The 20,210-nt window shown below is 46.8% G+C and overlaps 2 protein-coding genes across 3 annotated transcripts in view; one reads left to right on the top strand and one right to left on the bottom strand.

Annotated features, from left to right (window-relative positions):
* POMGNT1 (protein O-linked mannose N-acetylglucosaminyltransferase 1 (beta 1,2-)) overlaps positions 1-17,563 on the bottom strand; it is a 31,123-nt gene extending 13,560 nt beyond the window's left edge. For both annotated transcript variants that reach the window (XM_074007904.1, XM_074007933.1), the window contains exon 1: positions 16,944-17,563. The gene's annotated coding sequence lies outside the window, so the exon portion shown is untranslated. The remainder of the gene's footprint in view (positions 1-16,943) is intronic.
* On the top strand, positions 821-19,725 carry LURAP1 (leucine rich adaptor protein 1). Its single transcript, XM_005543500.5, has 2 exons — positions 821-1,111; positions 16,938-19,725. Exons 1-2 carry the CDS (start codon positions 914-916, stop codon positions 17,457-17,459), a joined length of 720 nt encoding a protein of 239 aa, XP_005543557.2. The 5' UTR covers positions 821-913; the 3' UTR covers positions 17,460-19,725.
* Positions 19,726-20,210: the final 485 nt, after the last annotated feature.

The raw sequence follows: 20,210 nt of genomic DNA, 5'->3' as shown, positions 1-20,210 counted from the left end.
TGAGATCTGGAGTTCAAGACCAGCCTGGCCAACATGGTGAAACCCCGTCTCTACTAAAAATACAAAAATATTAGCTGGGCGTGGCGGTGCATGCCTGTAATCCCAGCTACTCAGGAGGCAGAGGCAGGAGAATCGCTGGAACCGGGGAAGGCAGTGGTTTGCAGTGAGCCGAGATCGTGCCACTGCACTCCATCCTGGGCAACAGAGCAAGACTCTGTCTCAAAAAAAAAAAAAAAAAAAAAAAGGCAGGATCTCAGGCCCCACCCCGATTTACAAAATCAGAACTGCATTTTAATACGATCCGCAGATAATTCATATGCACAGTCAAGTTTAAGGAGGAGGATCTTGCTTGTAAGCTCAATGTGGACCTCTTCAGCTTCAATACTGGTTGCCCCTTTCTACTCCATTAGTCTGAATTCTAGCCCCTGGGGTGTTGTGTGTGTGTCTGACTAAAATCCAGCCATCGTTTTAGACCCAATTCCTCTGCTCCAGGAAGACTTCCAAGCCTTCTGCAGCTCTCTGTTACCACTGTTCCTTAAACTCCCACATCTCTGACTGAAGCTGCTTAGACTTCATTCTGCAAACATGTATTGGGCGCCTGCTGTGTGCCTGGCTGGATTCAGTGCCAGGGTGGGGCGAAGGCGCTGAGGTCTCCGAGTGCTCTTTCAGGTCCAACTCCAGAACCGCCCAGCCCCACGCAATCCAGGGCCGGAGGTTGTGTGCGCAGCACTCGAATATACCCACGGACAGTGCTGCGCGGCTTTTCTGAGTGTTACGGCACCCTCCTGCCGCCCGCGCGGCTCTCGGGCGGGGACCCACCGGTTTTGCTCCGCTTTAGCAGCGGCGAAGGGAGGACCCCCGCGAGCCGGTCCCTGGCGTCCGGTTGCCCAGCCCTTTTCAGGCTTGGGCCCGCATGGAGGGAACCGTGGAGTCCCAGACGCCTGACCTGCGGGATGTGGAGGGTAAGGTGGGCAGGAAGACCCCTGAAGGGCTGCTCCGTGGGCTGCGAGGCGAGTGTGACCTAGGAACCTCTGGCGCCCTGCTGCTCCCAGGGACGCCTAGCACCGGCCACGACTTGGGGGACAAGATCATGGCGCTGAAGATGGAGCTGGTGAGTGCAGACTCCATGGGCCAAGGGGACGAGTCCCCAGTTTAGGGCCAGGAGGGACGAACTCATGCTCTCAGAGTTAAGCTGGAGAGGAGGTAGTTAAAACTCTCCACCTAACTGCTCAGAATCCCTCCCAGATCAATCCGTAAACGCTGGGGTGGAGATGGAGTGACATCCATTAATTGTCCCCCAAGAGTGAGTGGGGGTGTTGATAGGTCCTGAGGAATTGGGGTGGGAGCCGTGGGTTTTGGAAGTTATTCCTGCCAAATAATTGGGAGGAGAGAGATGAGTACTGGGAAGTACTGAGAACCCAACGCAGCACAAATTCCCCCCGCCCGTATGGGCCACCTATTCCCCCCCAGTCCCCGTTGTAAGGCAACCGGTTTTTTCTCCTTCTGCTAACCGGGAAAGGGTTTAGTTCCTGTGAGGCCCGCAGTGTTCAGCACAGAAAAGATGTGGGTAAAGGGGCCTATCTGCTGTAAACTGTCTGGACCAGGGGCACTGAAAACCTTCTCCATTTCCTCTACATCCCCCAGCCCTACTTAAAATAATGGAAAGTTCCTAGACCCATAGCAGGAACAGAGAGTAACAGCACCATTGGTGCTGATTCCCTCACCTCAGACTCAGTCTCCTCCCATCCAATCTCCCAGGTAAACTGGATATTTGGATCTCATCTGCACATTCTTGGGGAGAAGAGGAAACAGCAACCTTCCCGTTTCTCTGTTGCTGCTGGTCTAGATTCAGAGCCAAAAGGGCAGCCAAGGCCCTGGCATGTTCCTCAGGGCCCTGATTCCGGTGAAGTGGGTGATTTACACCTGCCACTACTTTGCAGCCAGTTCTGGGGAACTGAGGAATTGCTATCAGCTTCCTGGCTTACAACCAGGAGCCCACAGTGAATATGTCAGCTAATAAGTCTTTCTGGACCCCCACTGTGTGCGCAGCCTGTGCCAAGCTGGTCTGTGAAGGAGCAGGGGAAGGAAGTCATGGGGGCTCTTAGACCAGCCAGGGCTCTAATGCCTGAGCTGAGAGACTGGGAAGAGAGTCTGGTGGGTGGAGCAGCCAGGAAAGGCCCTCTGGGAGAAGGACTTGAATGCCAAGTGTGCACTTGGCCTTGAAGGTTGGAGGTGAGTGCCAAATTCTCCAGAGCAAGGCTGTGACTGTCCCCACCTAAGCAGGGGTTTGCCTTTGTCTCGCTGTACAAACTTTAGCTCAAGGCCTAGTAAGAGCCTACCTAGACTGTCTAGTTGCTTTGAAAACTAACTTTCACCCAGCACATGTGCCAGGCAGCTTGCTGAGCACTTTACTTGATACTCTCTTCATCTCCACAGTAACCATGTTAAGTAAGTGATATTTTATAGATGAAGAAACTGAGGCACAGGGTGGGCATGGTGGCTCACGCCTGTAATCCCAGCACTTTGGGAGGCTGAGGCAGGCAGATCACTTGAGCCCAGGAGTTTGAGACCAGCCTGGGCAACAAAGCAAGACTCTGTCTCTGCAAAAATTAGATGGGTGTTGTGGTGCATGCCTGTAGTCCCAGCTACTCTGGAGGCAGAGGCAGGGGGATCACTTGAGCCCAGGAAGAGGAGGTTGCAGTGAGCTGAAATCGCACCACTGCACTCCAGACTGGGTGACAGAGCTCAGAGCTAGACCCTGTCTCAAAAAAAGAGAGGGAAGGAGGGAAGGAAGGGAAGAAGGGAGGAAGGGAGGGAGGGAGGATAAAAGAAAAGAGAAAAGAAAACAGAGGCACAGGGAGTTTAATAACTGCCCAAGATCACACAAAAAGCATGGCCATGATTTGAACCCAGATCATCTGACTGCACTTTGCATGTTTACCTTTGAGACCTGCTTTGTGCCAGATAGTCTAAACACATTTTATGTCATTGAAATGAGAAAACTGGTCATCATTTCTCCCATCTTACAGATAAAACATGCTTGCAGATTCTGAACTCACATAGGGAGTCAGTGGAAGAGCCACGCCTAGTCTCTCTGGCTCTCTTTTCTGCCTTGGTGGAAACGATCTGTAAACTTTAAGGGGCTGCATTTAACTTTTGATTTTGTCTCTCTGTATTCTTGACCCTGCTTGCCTGGGGCCTGAGGCTGCCCGAGAAAGGGCACAAGGGAGGGAGCCTTCTGGGGCCAGAACGAGGAGAGATCCCCATCCTATTTTTCTCCCTCCTCAGGACAGGATGTTATTAATATTAATCTCTTCCTGTGCTCTGCCCTGCCTACTGGGTTGCACCCAGGAAGGACAAGCAGTGGGGCAAGGGGTTTCCCTTGGGGCTAATGAAGGCAGGACTGGTTCAAGCCCTCTAAGGACTGTCCTTCAATTGTTCCTCTCCCAGCTTTCCTTGCACAAAGTGGGGAGGCCTACCCTTGAGGCCAAGGTCAGTCCGCCTCTAGGCCTCATCCCTCCTGCTTTCTTCCTCTACCCACCATTCAAAGGTTGAGTGAACAAGCCAGACTGGGATATGTGGGAATGGGAAACAGTGGCAACCTCTTCTTAGTTCTCCCACCCAAAGAACTGTTGCTATGACAACCCACCTCCACAGAGGCAGTCTGAGAAGAAGCTTTAGGCGAGGAAGAAGGCACGGGTTCAAGTCTTGGCTCTGCTTCTGAAACGTTTTGTGGTCTTGAGCAGTACTCTTTCTCTCTCCTGGCCTCAGTTTTTCTTCCTCTTGGTGGAGGGAGTAGAGGGAGATGGGGACTGTGGAACCAGATGATCGTAAGAACCTTTGTAGTAACAATATTCTGATAGTCCCTGCTCTAGGAGCTCCAACTAGGATTTCCAGGCTTTTACCCCAGGGCCTGATTTGGATTGAGCAATGAGGAAACCATACAGAACCCCAGCGCTGGGCAGAGTCTGATATGTAGATGTTAAGGAGAGGAGTAGGGAGCCTGAATCTCCTTGGAAAGAGAATTGGGTTTGGAGTTGCCTCTGAGGCTGCCTCTCTCCTGAGCTGTTTATCCTATACTCTATTTTCTTCAAGAGATCGTGTGAAAAGAGTGTTTCTTTTTCTGGCAAGAAAGCCTTGCTTTCTTCTATTCTGGGAGTGATGCTGTCACAGTCAGGGAATCCCACTGTCACAGGATTATAGAATCTGCTCTCAGATTCATTTCCCAGCAACACAGTACAACCCAGACCCCTGAATCCTGGGAACCATCAAAGGGGTCAAGGATAGTAAAGGCAAGAGAATCACAGAACTGAATGTGACCTCCTTAGCCCTAGGCCGAGCACCAGAAATGGATTGAGCAGGATCTGCTCTCAGGGAGCTCACAGTCTGGTTAGGGAAGGAGAGAGACAGAAGAACATTTCTAGTACAGGATGATAAGAGATGGTAGAACCCAGGAAGGGCCTCCTGGAAGAGTCTTGACGGTAGAGTGATGCGGTTGGGTTTGTGCTCTGGAAAGGCGACTTCAGACTGGAAGGAGGCACAGGCCGTTTCCTCTGCTTGACATGCTTCTCTCTACCTCTTTGTCTGGCTGAGTCCTTTTTTTTTTTTTTTTTTTTTTTTTGACACAGGGTTTCACTCCCATCATCCAGGCTGGAATGCAGTGGCACAATGTCGGTTCACTGCAACCTCTGCCTTCCAAGCTCAAGCAATTCTCCTGCCTCAACCTCCTGAGTAGCTGGGACTATGGGCATGTGCCACCACACCCAGCTAACTTTTGTATTTTTAGTAGAGACGGGATTTTGCCATGTTGGCCAGGCTACTTTCGAAGCCCTGACCTCAAGTGATTTCTGCCTCAGCCGCCCAAAGTGCTGGGATTACAGGTGTGAGCCACTGCGCCCATCCTAGCTGAGTCCTTCTTAACCTTCAGTTTTCGGCTCATGTCCCTTATCCTAGGAAGCATTTCCTGACCCGGTTAGGTTATGGCCCTCTAGGTGTCTACAGTCCTATGTGTAGCAGTTGTTTCCCCTAGCATTTGCCACACTGAACTTTTCATTTTAAAATTATTTATTTATTTGTTTGGTTTGACATGGAGTTTCATTCTTGGCGTCCAGGCTGGAGTGCAATGGCGTGATCTCGGCTCACTGCAACTTCCGCCTCCTGGGTTCAAGTGAGTCTCCTGCCTCAGCCTCCCGAGTGGCTGGGATTACAGGCACCTGCCTACCTAATTTTTGTATTTTTAGTAGAGATGGGGTTAGACCATGTTGGCCAGGCTGGTCTTGAACTCCTGACCTCAAGTGATCCACCTGCCTCGGCCTCCCAAAGTGCTGGGATTACAGGTGTGAGCCACCACGCCAGCCTTATTTATTTTTATGTTTATTATTATTATTATTTTGATCCAGAGTCTTGCTCTGTCGCCCAGGCTGGCATACAGTGGTGTGATCTCAGCTCACTGCAAGCTCCGCCTCCTAGGTTCACGCCATTCTCCTGCCTCAGCCTCCTGAGTAGCTGGGACTACAGGCGCCCGCCACCACACCTGGCTAATTTTTTGTGTTTTTAGTAGAGACGGGGTTTCACCCTGTTAGCCAGGATGATCTCGATCTCCTGACCTCGTGATCCGCCCGCCTCAGCCTCCCAAAGTGCTGGGATTACAGGCGTGAGCCACCGTGCCCAGCCCTTATTTATTTTTTTAATAGAGACAGGATCTTCCTATGTTGCCCAGACCAGTCTCAAACTCCTGACCTCAAGCAGTCCATTTGTGTCAGCCTCCCAAAGTGCTGGGATTGCAGGCTGAGCCAGAATGCCCAACCAACCACATTGAATTTTAAGTGCTTGCTTCGTTGTCTTATCTTACCCACTAGATTACGAACCCTCTGAAGGTAAGAAATGATGCCTTTTCTTTCTTCATCGAACATAGTGCCACACCTATAAAAAACAATAAATATTGGTTCCATAACAGAATGGATTAATTCCATCTCCAGGAAGGGCAAGGAAGACTTCCTCTAGGAGGTGGCATTTGTGCTGGGGCTTGAAGAATGAATAAAATCAGTGGGAATTCCAGTTCAAGATACCAGATTGAGGGCTGGGCACGGTGGCTCATGCCTGTAATCCCAGCACTTTGGGAGGCTGAGGCAGGCGGATCACCTGAGGTCAGGAGTTTGAGACCAGCCTGACCAACATGGTGAAACCCCATATTAAAACCCCATACTAAAAATACAAAAATTTGCTGGGTGTGGTGGCGCGTCTATAATCCTAGCTACTTGGGAAGCTGAGGCAGGAAAATCGCTTGAACCCTGGAGGCAGAGGTTGAAGTGAGCCAAGATCGCGCCACTGCACTCCAGCCTGGACAACTGTGCAAAACTCTATCTTGAAAAGAAAAAAATAAATAAATAAAATAAATAAAAGGCACGAAGCCCTTTTGACAATGAGAATAAGAGACAAGGTAATAGGAACAAAATTTTGGAAGCTGAAATGCAGAAGGAAGAGTGGTAACTAACTCAGACCTAAAAAATGCTCAGTCCCAAGCCAGCAGTGGAGAAAACTGAAAAGCAACATTTTTTTTCTTTTTTTGGGGGGGAGGGGATAGAGTTTTGCTCTTGTTGCCCAGGCTGGAGTGCAATGGCATGATCTTGGCTCACCGCAACCTCCACCTCCTAGATTCAAGCAATTCTCCTGCCTCAGCCTCCCGAGTAGCTGGAATTACGGGCATGTGACACCATGCCCAGCTAATTTTGTATTTTTCGTAGAGATGAGGTTTCTCCATGTTGGTCAGGCTAGTCTTGAACTCCCAACCTCAGGTGATTCATCTGCCTCAGCCTCTGAAAGTGCTGGGATTACAGACATGAGCCACTGCACCCTGCCAAAGCAACACATTTTATACTGAAAAACCCTTAAAGGTCTTAGGGGTTGGAAGCACTAGGTATTTCTGGAACTGGGGGCACAACTGGGGCTGAAAACAAAAGGGCTTGTTGAATATTTAAAAGTCATATTCTAAGATCCCCTCCCTAACTGTGCAACCAGGTGCCAGCTACTTCTTTGTCTAGCAGAAGACTGGAGATGTAAGTTTTGTTGTTGTTGTTTTCTTTTCTTTTTTTCTTTTTCTTTCTTTCTTTTTTTTTTTTTTTTTTTTTTGAGATGGAGTCTCGCTCTGCTGCCCAGGCTAGAGTGCAGTGGCGCAATCTCAGCTCACTGCAGCCTCAGCCTCCTGAGTAGCTGGGATTACATGCATCCTCCACCACACAGCTAATTTTTGTATTTTTAGTAGAGACGGGGTTTTGCCATGTTGGCCAGACTGGTCTTGAACTCCTGACTTCAGGTAACCCACCTGCCTCAGCCTCCCAAAGTGCTGGGATTACAGGCATGAGCCACTGTGCCCAGCTGTAGATGTAAATTTTGGAAAGAAGAAGGAAGGGAGGGATGGAGGGAGGCAGAAAGGAAGGAAAGGAGGGAGAGGAAAACAGCAGGACAAGTGTTTTTAGTATGAGGAGCTTTGTTTAATGTATTTAGTTTGGTCATGGACTAGGACAGTTGTTTTCACTGTTCATATATTTGTCTCCAGGATGAAATAATTGAAGATAATCTCCTTTATCAGGTTATTAATAGTCTGTACAGTCTGTGATATCTCAGTTATTTATGTTCATCTCCCCTTATTGAGACTGCAAGCTTCTATTAAGCAGGGACAATTTCTCCATTATCTTGTAATTGTTAGCAAATCCATGTACCCAATAGTCATTTGTTTAATTGAATTAGAGTTGTGATATTCTTACAAAAAACACAATTTCAGGTATAAATTTTGTTGTATGCTTTTGCCATAGTGTTTAGAAAACCCTAAACTGTGTGGTTTTTTTCACTTAATACGACACAACAATAATCATTAATAAAGAAGACCCCAAAATATGTGAGGATTTCTTCCCACCAGCGCGCAAGCAATCAGATCTGCAGCAGACACCAGCTGGGTGTCTACTTATTTAATTTCAACTCTGTCTACCTGGAGACAGTGTCACATCTCACAGGTTGAGGGCTCAGTCCCCAAGACTGTCCCCCTCTTCAGACACTAGTCGTTAAGTCTAGGCCTCCTGACCTTCTGACTGACCAGCTTCAAATTGGGGTTCCTATGACTCCCTCCTTGGGTTTGATTGATTTGCTGGAGTGGCTCACAGAACTCAAGGAAACACATTTACTGGTTTATTATAAGGATATTACAAAGGATATAGATGAAGAGATGCATGGGGCAAGGCATACGGGAAGCGGTGCGGAACTTCTGTGCTCTCCCTGGGTGCACCACCCTCCAGAAACCTCCATCTGTTCAGCTACTTGGAAGCTCCCTGAATCCTGTCCTTGGGGACCTTTTTTTATTTTTTGAGACAAGGTCTGGTTCTGGTGCCCAGGCTGGAGTACAATGGCACAATCACGGCTCACTACAGCCTATACTTCTCTGGTTCAATCAATCCTCCCACTTCAGCCTCCTAAGTAGCTAGGACTGCAGGTGTGCAATACCACACTCAGCTAATTTTTTTTTTTGTTTGTTTTTTGGTAGAGACAGGGTTTCCCTATGTTGCCCAGGCTGGTCTCGAACTCCTGGGATCAAGCGATCCTCCCACCTCAGTCCCCTAGAGTGTTGGGATTATAGGCTTAAGCCACTGTGCCTGGTCCTTTGGGCCTTTTAAAGAGACTTTATTGGTTGTCCACGATTGAAACATGGACAACCATATCAAAATGTAATTGGACAAAAAGAGTCTGATCTAAATCCAGCAAAGCCTGTCTGTTTAGATTCTTATTGGCCTCTCTCTGTGGCATTCCTTCCTCCAGGGTGTGAGTCAGGACCCTCTCTGGAATGGGGGTCTTATGACCCACAATCAGATTGGAGTTCTACTCTGGGAAGGTGAGAGGAGAGCAGAAGGTCAGAAAGAGACTCTGTTTCCTGAAGCCTACTTCTGAGTGCCCCAGCATTATAACAAAAACTGTAACAATGGCTATGGGACTCATGAGCCAGAAACTGAATGAAAACCTGAAAACACACACACACACACACACACACACACACACACACACACATCACATGTAGTAAATAAGTCTACCATAGTAATATGTAGAGCCAAATAGCCTACCATGTATTGATTTACAGTATTATACTTGTCAGATGGTATGCTATTCATGTTAATATGTTCCTTCGATGTCTCATGACATACCTTTAGAGAGTACCTCATATTATAATAAAGAAATGAAGGTTTAAAGAAATAAATTTTAGGCTTGGTGCAGTGGCTCACACCTGTAATCCCAGCACTTTGGGAGGCCGAGGCGGGCGGATCATGAGGTCAGGAGATCGAGACTGTGCTAGCTAACACAGTGAAACCCTGTTTCTACGAAAAATACAAAAAATTAGCCGGGCGTGGCGGTGGGTGCCTGTAGTCCCAGCTACTCGGGAGGCTGAGGCAGGAGAATGGCGTGAACCTAGGAGGCGGAGCTTGCCGTGAGCCAAGAGGGCGCCACTGCATTCCAGCCTGGGCAACAGAGCAAGACTCTGTCTCAAAAAATAAATAAATAAAATAAATAAATGAATAAATAAATTTTTATTTCATATGGCTCATTAATGGCAAAACTGGAACTCAAATCTAGGTCCATTTAATTCCAGTGCCTAATTTTCTCAATGTACGAATATATATGTATATATTTTTTGAGATGGAGTCTTGTTCTGTTGCCTGTGCTGGAGTGCAGTGGCGTGACCTTGGCTCACCACAGCCTCTGTCTCCTGGGTTCAAGCGATTCTCCTGCCTCAGCCTCCTGAGTAGGCTTCAGGCGTGCACCACAATAGCCAATTTTTGTATTTTTATTAGAGACAGGGTTTCACCGTGTTGGCCAGGCTGGTCTCAAATTCCTGACCTCAGGTGATACACCGGCCTCGACCTCCCAAAGTGTTGGGGTTACAGGAGTGAGCTACTGCGCCGGGCCTCAATGTACAAATATTAATACTTGGTTTTACTCTGGTTTATCATAGATGTGAATAAAGCAGTTATTTCCTGAATAATTCAATAAACATTTTTCAAATACAAAGAAATATTTATTGTGTGTGTGTGACCTGCGGGATCTGACCTGTATATGTAAATACACATACACACATGATGATGTTTTGGTCAATGTCAGATCACATATAAAATATAAACATCCATGTAAATTTTTTTTTTTTGAGTCAGAGTCTCGCTCTGTCACCCAAGCTGGAGTACAGTGGCGCCATCTCAGCTCACTGTAACCTCTGCCTCCCGGGTTCAAGTGATTCTCCTGACTCAGCCCCCTGAGTAGCTGGGATTACAGGCGAGAGCCACCATGCCCGGCTAATTTTTTAAATTTTTTTCTTTTTTTTTTGATTGAGACGGAGTCTTGCTCCATCGCCCAGGCTGGAGTGCAGTGGCGCGATCCCATCTCACTGCAAGCTCCGCCTCCCGAATTCACACCATTCTCCTGCCTCAGCCTCCTGAGTAGCTAGGACTACAGGTGCCTGCCACTACGCCCGGCTAAATTTTTTTTTTGTAACTTTTAGTAGAGACGGGGTATCACCGTGTTAGCCAGGATGGTCTCAATCTCCTGATCTCTAGTGATCTGTCCTCCTCTGCTTCCCAAAGTGCTGGGATTACCATATAAACATTTTGATCAATGATAGACTACATATGTCAAATAAACATTTATCATGTGTGTGTATATATGCACATATATGTATAAAACATTTATTGTGTGTGTATATAAGTATATACACACATATATACACATATTTATATGATGTTTCAGTCAATGATGAACAGCATATGCCATAGTGATTTCATAAGATTATAATGCAGCACATACACAAATATGATATATGGCACTTGATATTGGCATAGCATATCAAGTAGGGATTGATGCTCAGTAATTGTGCTGGGACATTTTGTTTTCCATATTTTAAAAAGTATATAAATTTTTAAAAATATCTAGTTTGTGCATTTACACTCTCATGTTTGCACAGCAGTAAAACCTCCTAATGGTGCATTTCTCTAAGCATATCTCCGTTGTTAAGTGATGAATCACTTTATATATATATATAGAATAGAACAGAAGGTCTGTAGATTAAAAGACACTGAGCATAGTTGAAGACAAGAGGGACTAAATAAAAATATACTAAATATGGCCAGGCACAATGGCTTACGCCTGTAATCACAGCACTTTGGGAGGCTGAGGTGAGGAGTTCGAGCCCAGGAATTTGAGGCTACACTGAGCTATGATCACGCCACTGCACTCCAGCCTGGACAACCTAGAGAGACTTTGTCTCTACAAAAACTTTTAAAAGTACTAAATATCATGAAATACCTCTCCAAGCCTTTACCCCTACTTGACTCCTAAGATACTGGCAGCCTTGCTTACATTATACTCTCTAGAGTGGTATAATATGGGGAATATGATTAACTCAAGAGAAAATAAAAAAAGATACAGATTTTAGACCTACAATTAAACAGCCCAATCAGATCATCCTGTAGTGAGGCTCAGATTTGGCAAGCTTCATACATACACGGTTTCTAGTCATTGCAGAGATCCACTCTGAAGTGTGAGCAGCAGTTAAAGATCATAGACATCTGACTCTCTATATAGACCTAAATAAATAGGAAAAGGCAACTTGAGGCCAGGCATGGTGGCTCAGGCCTGCAATCCCAATACTTTGGAAGGCCGAGGCGGGCTGATCACTTAAGACCAGAAGTTTGAGACCAGCCTGACCAACATGGTGAAACCCCATCTCTACTGAAAATACAAAAATTAGCTGGTTGTGGTAGTGGGCACCTGTAATCCCAGCTATTCAGGAGGTTGAGGCACGAGAATTGCTTGAACCCAGGAGGTAGAGGTTGCAGTGAGCCGAGATTGTGCCACTGCACTCCAGCCTGGGTGACAGAATGAGACTCTGTCTCAAAAAGAAAAAAAAAGGAAAAGAAAAAGCGACTTGAATGAAATGGAGATAATACAGAGAGATACGAACTTGTAAAAATCATTAAGCATATCCTTAAAGAGATAAAAGATAATATTGTAGCCATGAACAAAAACAAGAAGCTGTAAAAAAGGAAAACATTCAAAGAAGTAGAAACAACACTTCGAAATAAACACATCATGGTGGGGAAAAGAAAAAAGAAAAACTGAAGAGTTGATAATAGGCCAGATGTGGTGCCTCATTCCTGTAATCCCAGCACTTGGGAGGCTGAGGTGGCGGATCACCTGAGGTCAGGAGATCAATAGCAGCCTGACCAACATGGTGAAACCCCATCTCTACTAAAAATACAAAAATCAGCCAGATGTGGTGGCGGACACCTGTAATTCCAGTTACTTGGGAGCCTGAGTCACGAGAATCGCTTGAACCTGGGAGGCAGAGGCTGCAGTGAGCCAAGATATGCATCATTGCACTCCAGTCTGGGTGACAAGAGTGAGACTCTGTCTCAAAAAAAAAAAAAAAAAAAAAAAAAAAGAGGAGTTGATAAAGTTGAAATATTTCAGAAACTAGAGCAAATACAGAAAGAGATGTGGCCGGGTGCGGTGGCTCACGCCTGTAATCCCAGCACTTTGTGAGGCCGAGGCAGGTGGATCACGAGGTCAGGAAATTGAGATCATCCTGGCTAACACGGTGAAACCCCGTCTCTACTAAAAATACAAAAAATTAGCTGGGCGCGATGGCTGGTGCCTGTAGTCCCAGCTACTTGGGAGGCTGAGGCAGGAGAATGGCGTGAAACCCGGGAGGCAGAGCTTGCAGTGAGCCATGATGGTGCCACTGCACTCCAGCCTGGGAGACAGAGCAAAACTCTGTCTAACAAAAAAAAAAATAGAGGATCAGTTCAGGACACCCTCTATCCAAGTAATAGGATTCCCAGAAAGAACAGAAAAATACTGGAGGATATTCATCAAAGAAATAATTTTTTAAAATCTCCCAGAACTGAAGGACGTCAGTTTCCAGATTGAAAAGGCCCATCAAGTGGCTAACTCAATAGATGAAAAGAACCCACACCATGGCAAATTGCTGTAAAAACAGAACCCTGGGAACAAAGAGAAGATCCTAAGAGCTTCCTGCAAGAATGGGAAAAGGGTCACATACAAAGAAGCAGGGATTGGAATGGCATTAGATTTTTAAAGGCTAACATTGAACATTGAAAGACATGGAGGCTGGGTGCCATGGCACATGCCTATAATCCCAACACTCTGGGAGGCTGAGGTGGGCAGATCCCTTGAGCTCAGGAGTTTGAGACCAGCCTGGGCAATATAGTGAGACCTCATCTACAAAAAAAAAAAAAAAAAAAATTAAAAAATTAGCCAGGTGTAGGTACGTGCCTGTAGTCCAACTACTCAGGAGGCTGAGGCAGGAGGGTTGCTTGAGCCCAGGGGATCAAGGCTGTAGTGAGCCATGATTGTGCCACTGCACTCCAGCCTGGGCTACAGAGTAAGACCCTGTCTCAAAAATAAATAAGACAATGGAGCAATGCCTTAACTCCTGAGGAAGAATTATTTTCAACCTGGAATTCTATATCCAGCCAAAGTATCAACAGTGTGAGGAAAGATTAATAACTTTTTAAAAATAATTTCAACTTTTACTTTATTTTATTTGAGAGAAATCTTATTCTGTCACCCAGGCTGGGTGACATCATGGATCACTGCAGCCTTGACCCCCTAGTCTCAAGCAATCCTCTCACCTCAGCCTCCCAAGTAGCTGGGTCTACAGGCACGTACCACCATACCTGACTAATTTTTAAATTTTTTGTAGAGAAAGTGTCTCTCTCTGTTACCTAGGCTGGTCTCAAACTCCTAGACTCAAGTGATCCTCCTGTCTTGGCCTCCCCAAGTGCTGGAATTACAGGCAAGAGTCACCATGCCCAGCCCAACTTTTATTTTAGATTCGGAGGCGGGTTCCTGCTCAGGTTTGTTACATGGGTATATCACATGATATTGAGATTTGGGATACTGTTGAACCCATCACCCAGGAAGTGATTATAGTACCCACAATTAATTTTTCAATCCTTGCCCCCACCTCTCTCCCTCCTCCAATAGTCCCCAGTGTCTATCGTTAACCATATTTATGTTCGTGTACCCAATGTTTAGCTCCCATTTATAAGTTAGAACATGGAGTATTTGATTTTCTGCTCCTGCATTAATTCACTTATGATTATAGCCTCCAGTTGCATACATATTGCTGCAAAGGGCATGATTTCATTATTTCTTATGGGTGTGTAATAACATTTTAAAACATGCACAGCTTCAGTAAATTTACCTCTTATGCCAACTTTCTCAGGATGCTACTAGAGGGAGAGAACCATTCATCAAATGAAGGAGTAAATAAAAAAGAAGATATGGAATCTAAGAAACAAGGGATCCAGCTAAGGAAAGAGGCAAAGGAATTCCCAAGATAATAATGAAGGGAGATCCCTGGAGGGCAATTTTGCAGCAATGACAGATAGAAGCAGAGCAGAGGGCTCCTTAAGAGATGCCTCTCAGAAGATAGAATAGATAGAACATGTGATGCGTTCGAAAGCCTGCATAGGGAAATTGAGACAATTGAGGGAGTGTTTGAGGTTGACTTACTGATAACTACATAGCAAACTAGGCAATATAATAATAATAATTGTAAGGATAAAATGTCGTAAGAAATAAACAGTAACTATAGTAAACTACATGGCTTAGCTGTGAAGAGCATTTCCAAATCCTAATAAACACTGAGTAATTTTATTACCTATTAGGAGGATGGAAGATGGGAAGGGTATCTGTATGGCAGGGGAGTGGGGAGTGGGATGAAAGTTAAATCCTGGCTGGGCGTGGTGGCTCACACCTTGTAATCCCGGCACTTTGGGAGACCATGGTGGGCAGATTATTTGAGGTCAGGAGTTTGAGACCAGCCTGGCTAACATGGTGACACCCTTTCTCTACTAAAAATACAAAAATTAGCCAGGCGTGGTAGCTCATGCCTGTAATCCCAGCTACTCAGCAGGCTGAGGCAAGAGAATCGCTTGAACCCTGGAGGCGGAGGTTGCAGTGAGCTAAGATCGTGCCACTGCATTCCAGTCTGGGCAACAAGAGAGAAACTCTGTTTCAAAAAAGAAAAAAAAGAAAGTTAAATCCTTAATCTTACATAGTGTGGGAAATCAATAGAAAATGCCTAAAATTTAAATACCAAGAAATAGCAATATAAGCATGTTATATGGAGATTAGGAGGTAAATACCAAAATAAACAGCTAAATAAATAATTATAGTTGTTTCTGGGAAGTAGGACCAGGATGGGAGAACTATTCATGTTCATAATCTTGTGGAACTGTTTGCCTCTTTAATCTCTGTGCATCTGTTACTTTGATTAGAAATAAAACTGGGCTGGATGTGGTGGCTCACACCTATAATCCCAGCACTTTGGGATACTGAGGTGGAAGAATTGCTTTGAGCCTAGGAGTTTGAGACCAACCTGGGCAACAAGGTGAGACCTTGTCTCTACAAAAAGTAAAATTAGCCAGGTGTGGTGCACGCCTGTGGTCTCAGCTCCTTGAGACTGAGGTGGGAGAATCGCTTGAGACCAGGAGATGGAGGCTATAGTGAGCCCTGATTGTACCACTGCACTCTAGCCTGAGTGACAGAATAAGACCCTGTCTCAAAAAATAATAATAAAAGTAAAACTAAATAAAACTAGTTTTAAAAAGTCATTTGTGGCAGCACCTTGGGTTCACAGAGCAGAATGCTAGAGGCAAAGCTATAGAGATGGGCAAGAGCCACGTGTTTCAGGCTTTTGAATGCCAGCTGCTAAGATGTTTAGATTTCATTCTCTAAGAGCAGGGCAGAGTTCCCTGCTATTGTAGATGTTAGGATTCGGCACTCTCTAAGGGCAGTGCAATGCCCATAAAGGCTCTTGAACAGGGAGAGACAGGTTCAGACTTGTGCTTAGGGAAGGTAACAGTGCATCTGAGCTGGAACGGACCCTTGAGATTACCCTGTAAGTCAAATTTACTTCCAGTACAGACAGGTAGACTGGTGTGTACAGGGGAGAAGGCCTGAATGCCTGGCCAGTGGGATTCTGATCATTCTAAGCTCTGGCCAACCCTTTCCCCTCTCGGCGGCTGCTACCAATGCCCTGAAGAGACTAGGGAACCAGGTTACCTCTCTTTATTCCCCAGCTCCTGCCTCCTTTTGGCCCAATCTGCTTCCTGATTAACACCCTATCTGGCTATTCTTTGTTTCTATGTCTTTCTGGTGAATCTGAGCAGGCTCAATAGTCAGTACCCTGTGGCTGGGCATGGTGGCTTATGCTTATAATCCCAGCAGTTTGGGAGGCTGAGGCAGGCAAATCACGTAAGGTCAAGAGTTTGAGACCAGCCTGACCAACATGGTGAAATCCGTCTCTACTAAAAATACAAAATTAGCTGGGCATGGTGGTGCATGCCTGTAATCCCAGCTAACTGGGAGGCTGAGGCAGGAGAATCGCTTGAACCCAGGAGGCGGAGGTTGCAGTGAGTTGAGATCATGCCATTGCACTCCATCCTGGACAACAAGAGCGAAATTCCATCTCAAAAAAAAAAAAAAAAAAAAGAAAGGTACCCTAAATATGAAGTTCAAAGCTTAGTAGAACTGGATTTTAATACTTAACATTTACTGAGACCTTCCTCTGTGCTAGGTACTGTGCTGAATACTTAATAGACAGCATTTCAGAATCCTCACAGCTACCCTGTGAGGTAAGTGATTTAATCCTGTTTTGCAAAGAGTCTGAGGCTCAAAGAAGATATGGCTAATCAGTGGTAGAGCTGAAATGTTAGGCAGCAGTCTGTCTGCTTCTGAAGCCCACACTGCAAGCCGTTATAATTCCATCCGTCTTAAAGTGAAACGTAGTTGGCTGAACCACAAGGTAGTGGCCTGTAGAAATGCTGGGGAAACCCACGCCCCAGAACTGGTACTAATTCCTTCTCCCACTCCCCCAGGCTTACCTGCGAGCCATCGATGTGAAGATCCTGCAGCAGCTGATGACCTTGAATGAGGGCATCGAAGCAGTGCGCTGGCTGTTAGAGGAGCGGGGCACGTTGACCAGTCATTGCAGCAGCCTCACCAGCAGTCAATATAGCCTGACAGGCGGGAGCCCAGGCCGCTCAAGGCGAGGCAGCTGGGACAGCCTGCCAGACACCAGCACCACAGACCGGCTGGACAGTGTCTCTATTGGCAGCTACCTGGACACAGTGGCCCCCAGCGAGCTGGATGAACAGGGCCCACCTGGGGTTCCACGTTCCGAGATGGACTGGGCAAAAGTTATAGCTGGTGGAGAGAGGGCCAGGACTGAGGTGGATGCGACAGCCACCAGGCTAGGGAGCTTGAGGGCTGTGTGGAAGCCCCCAGGGGAGAGGCTTCAAGGTGGACCACCTGAGTCACCAGAGGATGAGAGTGCCAAGCTGGGCTTCGAGGCCCACTGGTTCTGGGAGCAGTGCCAGGATGATGTGACCTTCTTGTAACAACTTTTCCACCCTTTTGTAATCCTGTGGCTCTTTTATCTGTTAGCTGTGGTCTCCCCTAAAATTGATTCTCCCTCAGTCTGAGACTAGGAAGAGGCTGCACTGAAATCAGTTACCATAGAAACCTGGCTCATTTCTCTGGTCCCTAGGGAGTCTCTGCCTTTATCCGTCAATTATTGGGTCCCTAGAGCTAGCTTGCTTGCTCTTTCTTTCTTTCTTCCTTTCTTCTTTCTTTTTTTTTTTCTTTTTTTGGGACAGGGTCTTATGCTGTCACCCAAGCTGGAGAGCAGTGGCATGATCACAGCTCACTGCAGCCTTGACCTCCTGGGCTCAAGCAATCCTCCTATCTCAGCCTCCCCCATAGTTAGGACCACAGGCATCCACCACCATGCCCGGCTAATTCAAAAAAATTTTTTTGTAGAGATAGGGTTTCCCTGTGTTGCCCAGGCTGGTCTCAAACTCATGGGCTCAAGGGATCCTCCTGCCTCAGCCTCCCAAAGTGCTGGGATTGTGCCCAGCCCCTAGAGATATTTCTACAGAGATATTGACTCTAAAGGATTGACCTATGGCTTTTGGTGTGAAGTATCTCTCACTGCTCGCCCCAGCTAAGTAAGGGTTTAAGGAATTTAGGACTCCCTGGAGTTAACAGATGAAGAGATGGGGGTATAATTACTTCACCCAAAGTCTAGAAGCCTTGACCCTTCTCTTGGCCAAGATGGAGGATTGAGGAGGGACATGGACCTTCAGGACTAACCCTCTATGGATTGGCCCTCCCAGAAGCGTTTGGGCTGGTAGACCCACCCCTTCCTACCTGCTGAGTGATGTCATTTCCTGCCAGGATGGGTAGTCGTTTGTACGGGTCCTTGGATGGTGGTAGGTCATATAGGGGTATCTGAGCCCCTGCTGCTAAGTGAGATCATATTATTTATCGTCCATGCCATTACTTCTTGTGAACAGGAACATGTCACCCCTCCTGGCAGGAAAGCTGCTCATTGTCATGTTTGTGCTTCTTTTCAGAAGGTTCTTACTTTTTAAATAGAGTGTTCTCATTTTATCCTAGGGGATCTCACTTCCTCTGTGGCTCCATCCCTGCATCCCTGTCTGGGCCAGCACTCCTGACTCTGCTTTTAGGGAAAGAAGCTTTCAGGGGCCTCCATTTATTGCTCTCAAGTTTGTTTGGCTTACCCTGCCACGGTCCCCTGTCTTACCCTGTCCCTGTGTTGCCCCCATTCCTGTATTCCATTTTTCTGTTTTGTTTTGTTCTTTTTTTGAGACAGGGTGACAAGGTCTCCCTCTGTTGCCCAGGCTGGAGTGCAGTAGTGCTCACAGCAGGCTCGACCTCCTGGACTCAAATGATCCTCCTTCCTTAGCCTCCCAAGGAGCTAAGACTACAGGCATGCATCACCATGCCTGGCTAATTTTTGTATTTTTTTCCAGAGACAGGGTTTCACCATGTTGCCTAGAGTGGACTTGAACTCCTGGGCTCAAGCAGTCCTTCCGCTTCAGCCTTTTAAAGTACTGAGATTACAGGCATGAGCTGCTGTGTCTGGCCCTATTCCTGTATTCTGACTCCGTATCTCCCTGCCAGGAGGTTCAGTTTCTGTGTGTCCGTGCCTTTTCAGTTTCTCCAGGCCTTTTATATGCAGATTAGTCCTGGCCTCTCTGCCTGTGTTGATGGAGCCAGGGAGAGAGAAGCTCAAGGTCTCAGAGCTCTGGGGGTGTACCAGAATCTTGGATGGTGGAGGTGTCATCCTCTCTGACTTTGTGACTGCCCTTCCCCCACCCTGTCCCCAGCCTTCCACCATTTGGTCACAAGGATGCCTGCCTGAGGTCGGGACACAAGGAATCTCCTTGTCTGGGCTACAGCGTGGGGGCGTGGCAGGGAAAGACAGAAGCTCTTTGGTTCCTGGGCCCCATCCTGGAAAGGGAGAGGGAGCAAGGGAAAGGCCTGTTTACTTCCTCCCTTAGAGCAAGCCCTGACTCCTGGAACCTGAGGAGGGAGCAGAGTCTGGGTCTCTGAACCTGGGTCCCAGAGCCCTACCGAATTACAAATTACATCATAGAAGAAATTCAGGGAAGTTGCCAACCTGGGGCTCAGAGAGGGGACGGTCCCAGAGAGGGGGACAAGAGCTGTGGCTGGTGTCAGAGAATGAATTCTTAGAGATTAACCCTTTAAACTCTGGGTAACTGCTCCATATGTTAGTCCCTGCCTTTCCTGGGCCTTGAAACTGGGATGCTAGAGGGAAAAAAAGGGAAAAAGATGTCAGATGACTTTGACTGTTCACTGCGTCCTCCTGCAAAAGAGGCATCCTCCTCAAATCCTGGAATAACTCCTGCCATTTCTCTATTTTGTATTCTGTGTTGGGGAAGGGAAGGAAGCCAAATTGATCATCTCTGCTTCCCTAAATTCCTCAAGTCTTGTTTTGAAACTCCCACCCCGGTCCTTCTGGAGCAATATTCAGTCCATGGCTTGTCCCTAAATACCCTCTCTTCCCCTACCACCCCCTCAAATGATTGAAATCTCTAAAGTATATTATCGGCCTCTTCCACTGCTCACAAGACCTCTCCATACCTCTCCTATGGTCTTGGGACTCCTGGCTTCCCCTCGGACTGGGAATTCAAATCTCCTATTCCAGTCCCTGCTCTGTTGTCATTTTGTAGTGTGCCCTCAGTTAATTACCCTTCCTGTTTGTGTGTGTGTGTGTGTGTGGTTTTGTTTTGCTTTGTTTTGTTTTGAGATGGAGTCTCGCT

This window comes from Macaca fascicularis, chromosome 1 (genome assembly GCF_037993035.2).
Source record: "Macaca fascicularis isolate 582-1 chromosome 1, T2T-MFA8v1.1".
In the NCBI taxonomy this organism is placed as follows: domain Eukaryota; kingdom Metazoa; phylum Chordata; class Mammalia; order Primates; family Cercopithecidae; genus Macaca; species Macaca fascicularis.
Note: the sequence above shows the minus strand (reverse complement) of the source record. Positions and strands in the feature narration are given on the sequence as shown.

Bases quoted from the DNA above. Each gene is read 5' to 3' on its own strand.
- LURAP1 (XM_005543500.5), top strand. From the start codon at position 914: ATGGAGGGAACCGTGGAGTCCCAGACGCCTGACCTGCGGGATGTGGAG. The intron at 1,112-16,937 runs GTGAGTGCAGAC...CCACTCCCCCAG, and splicing joins TGGCGCTGAAGATGGAGCTG to GCTTACCTGCGAGCCATCGA.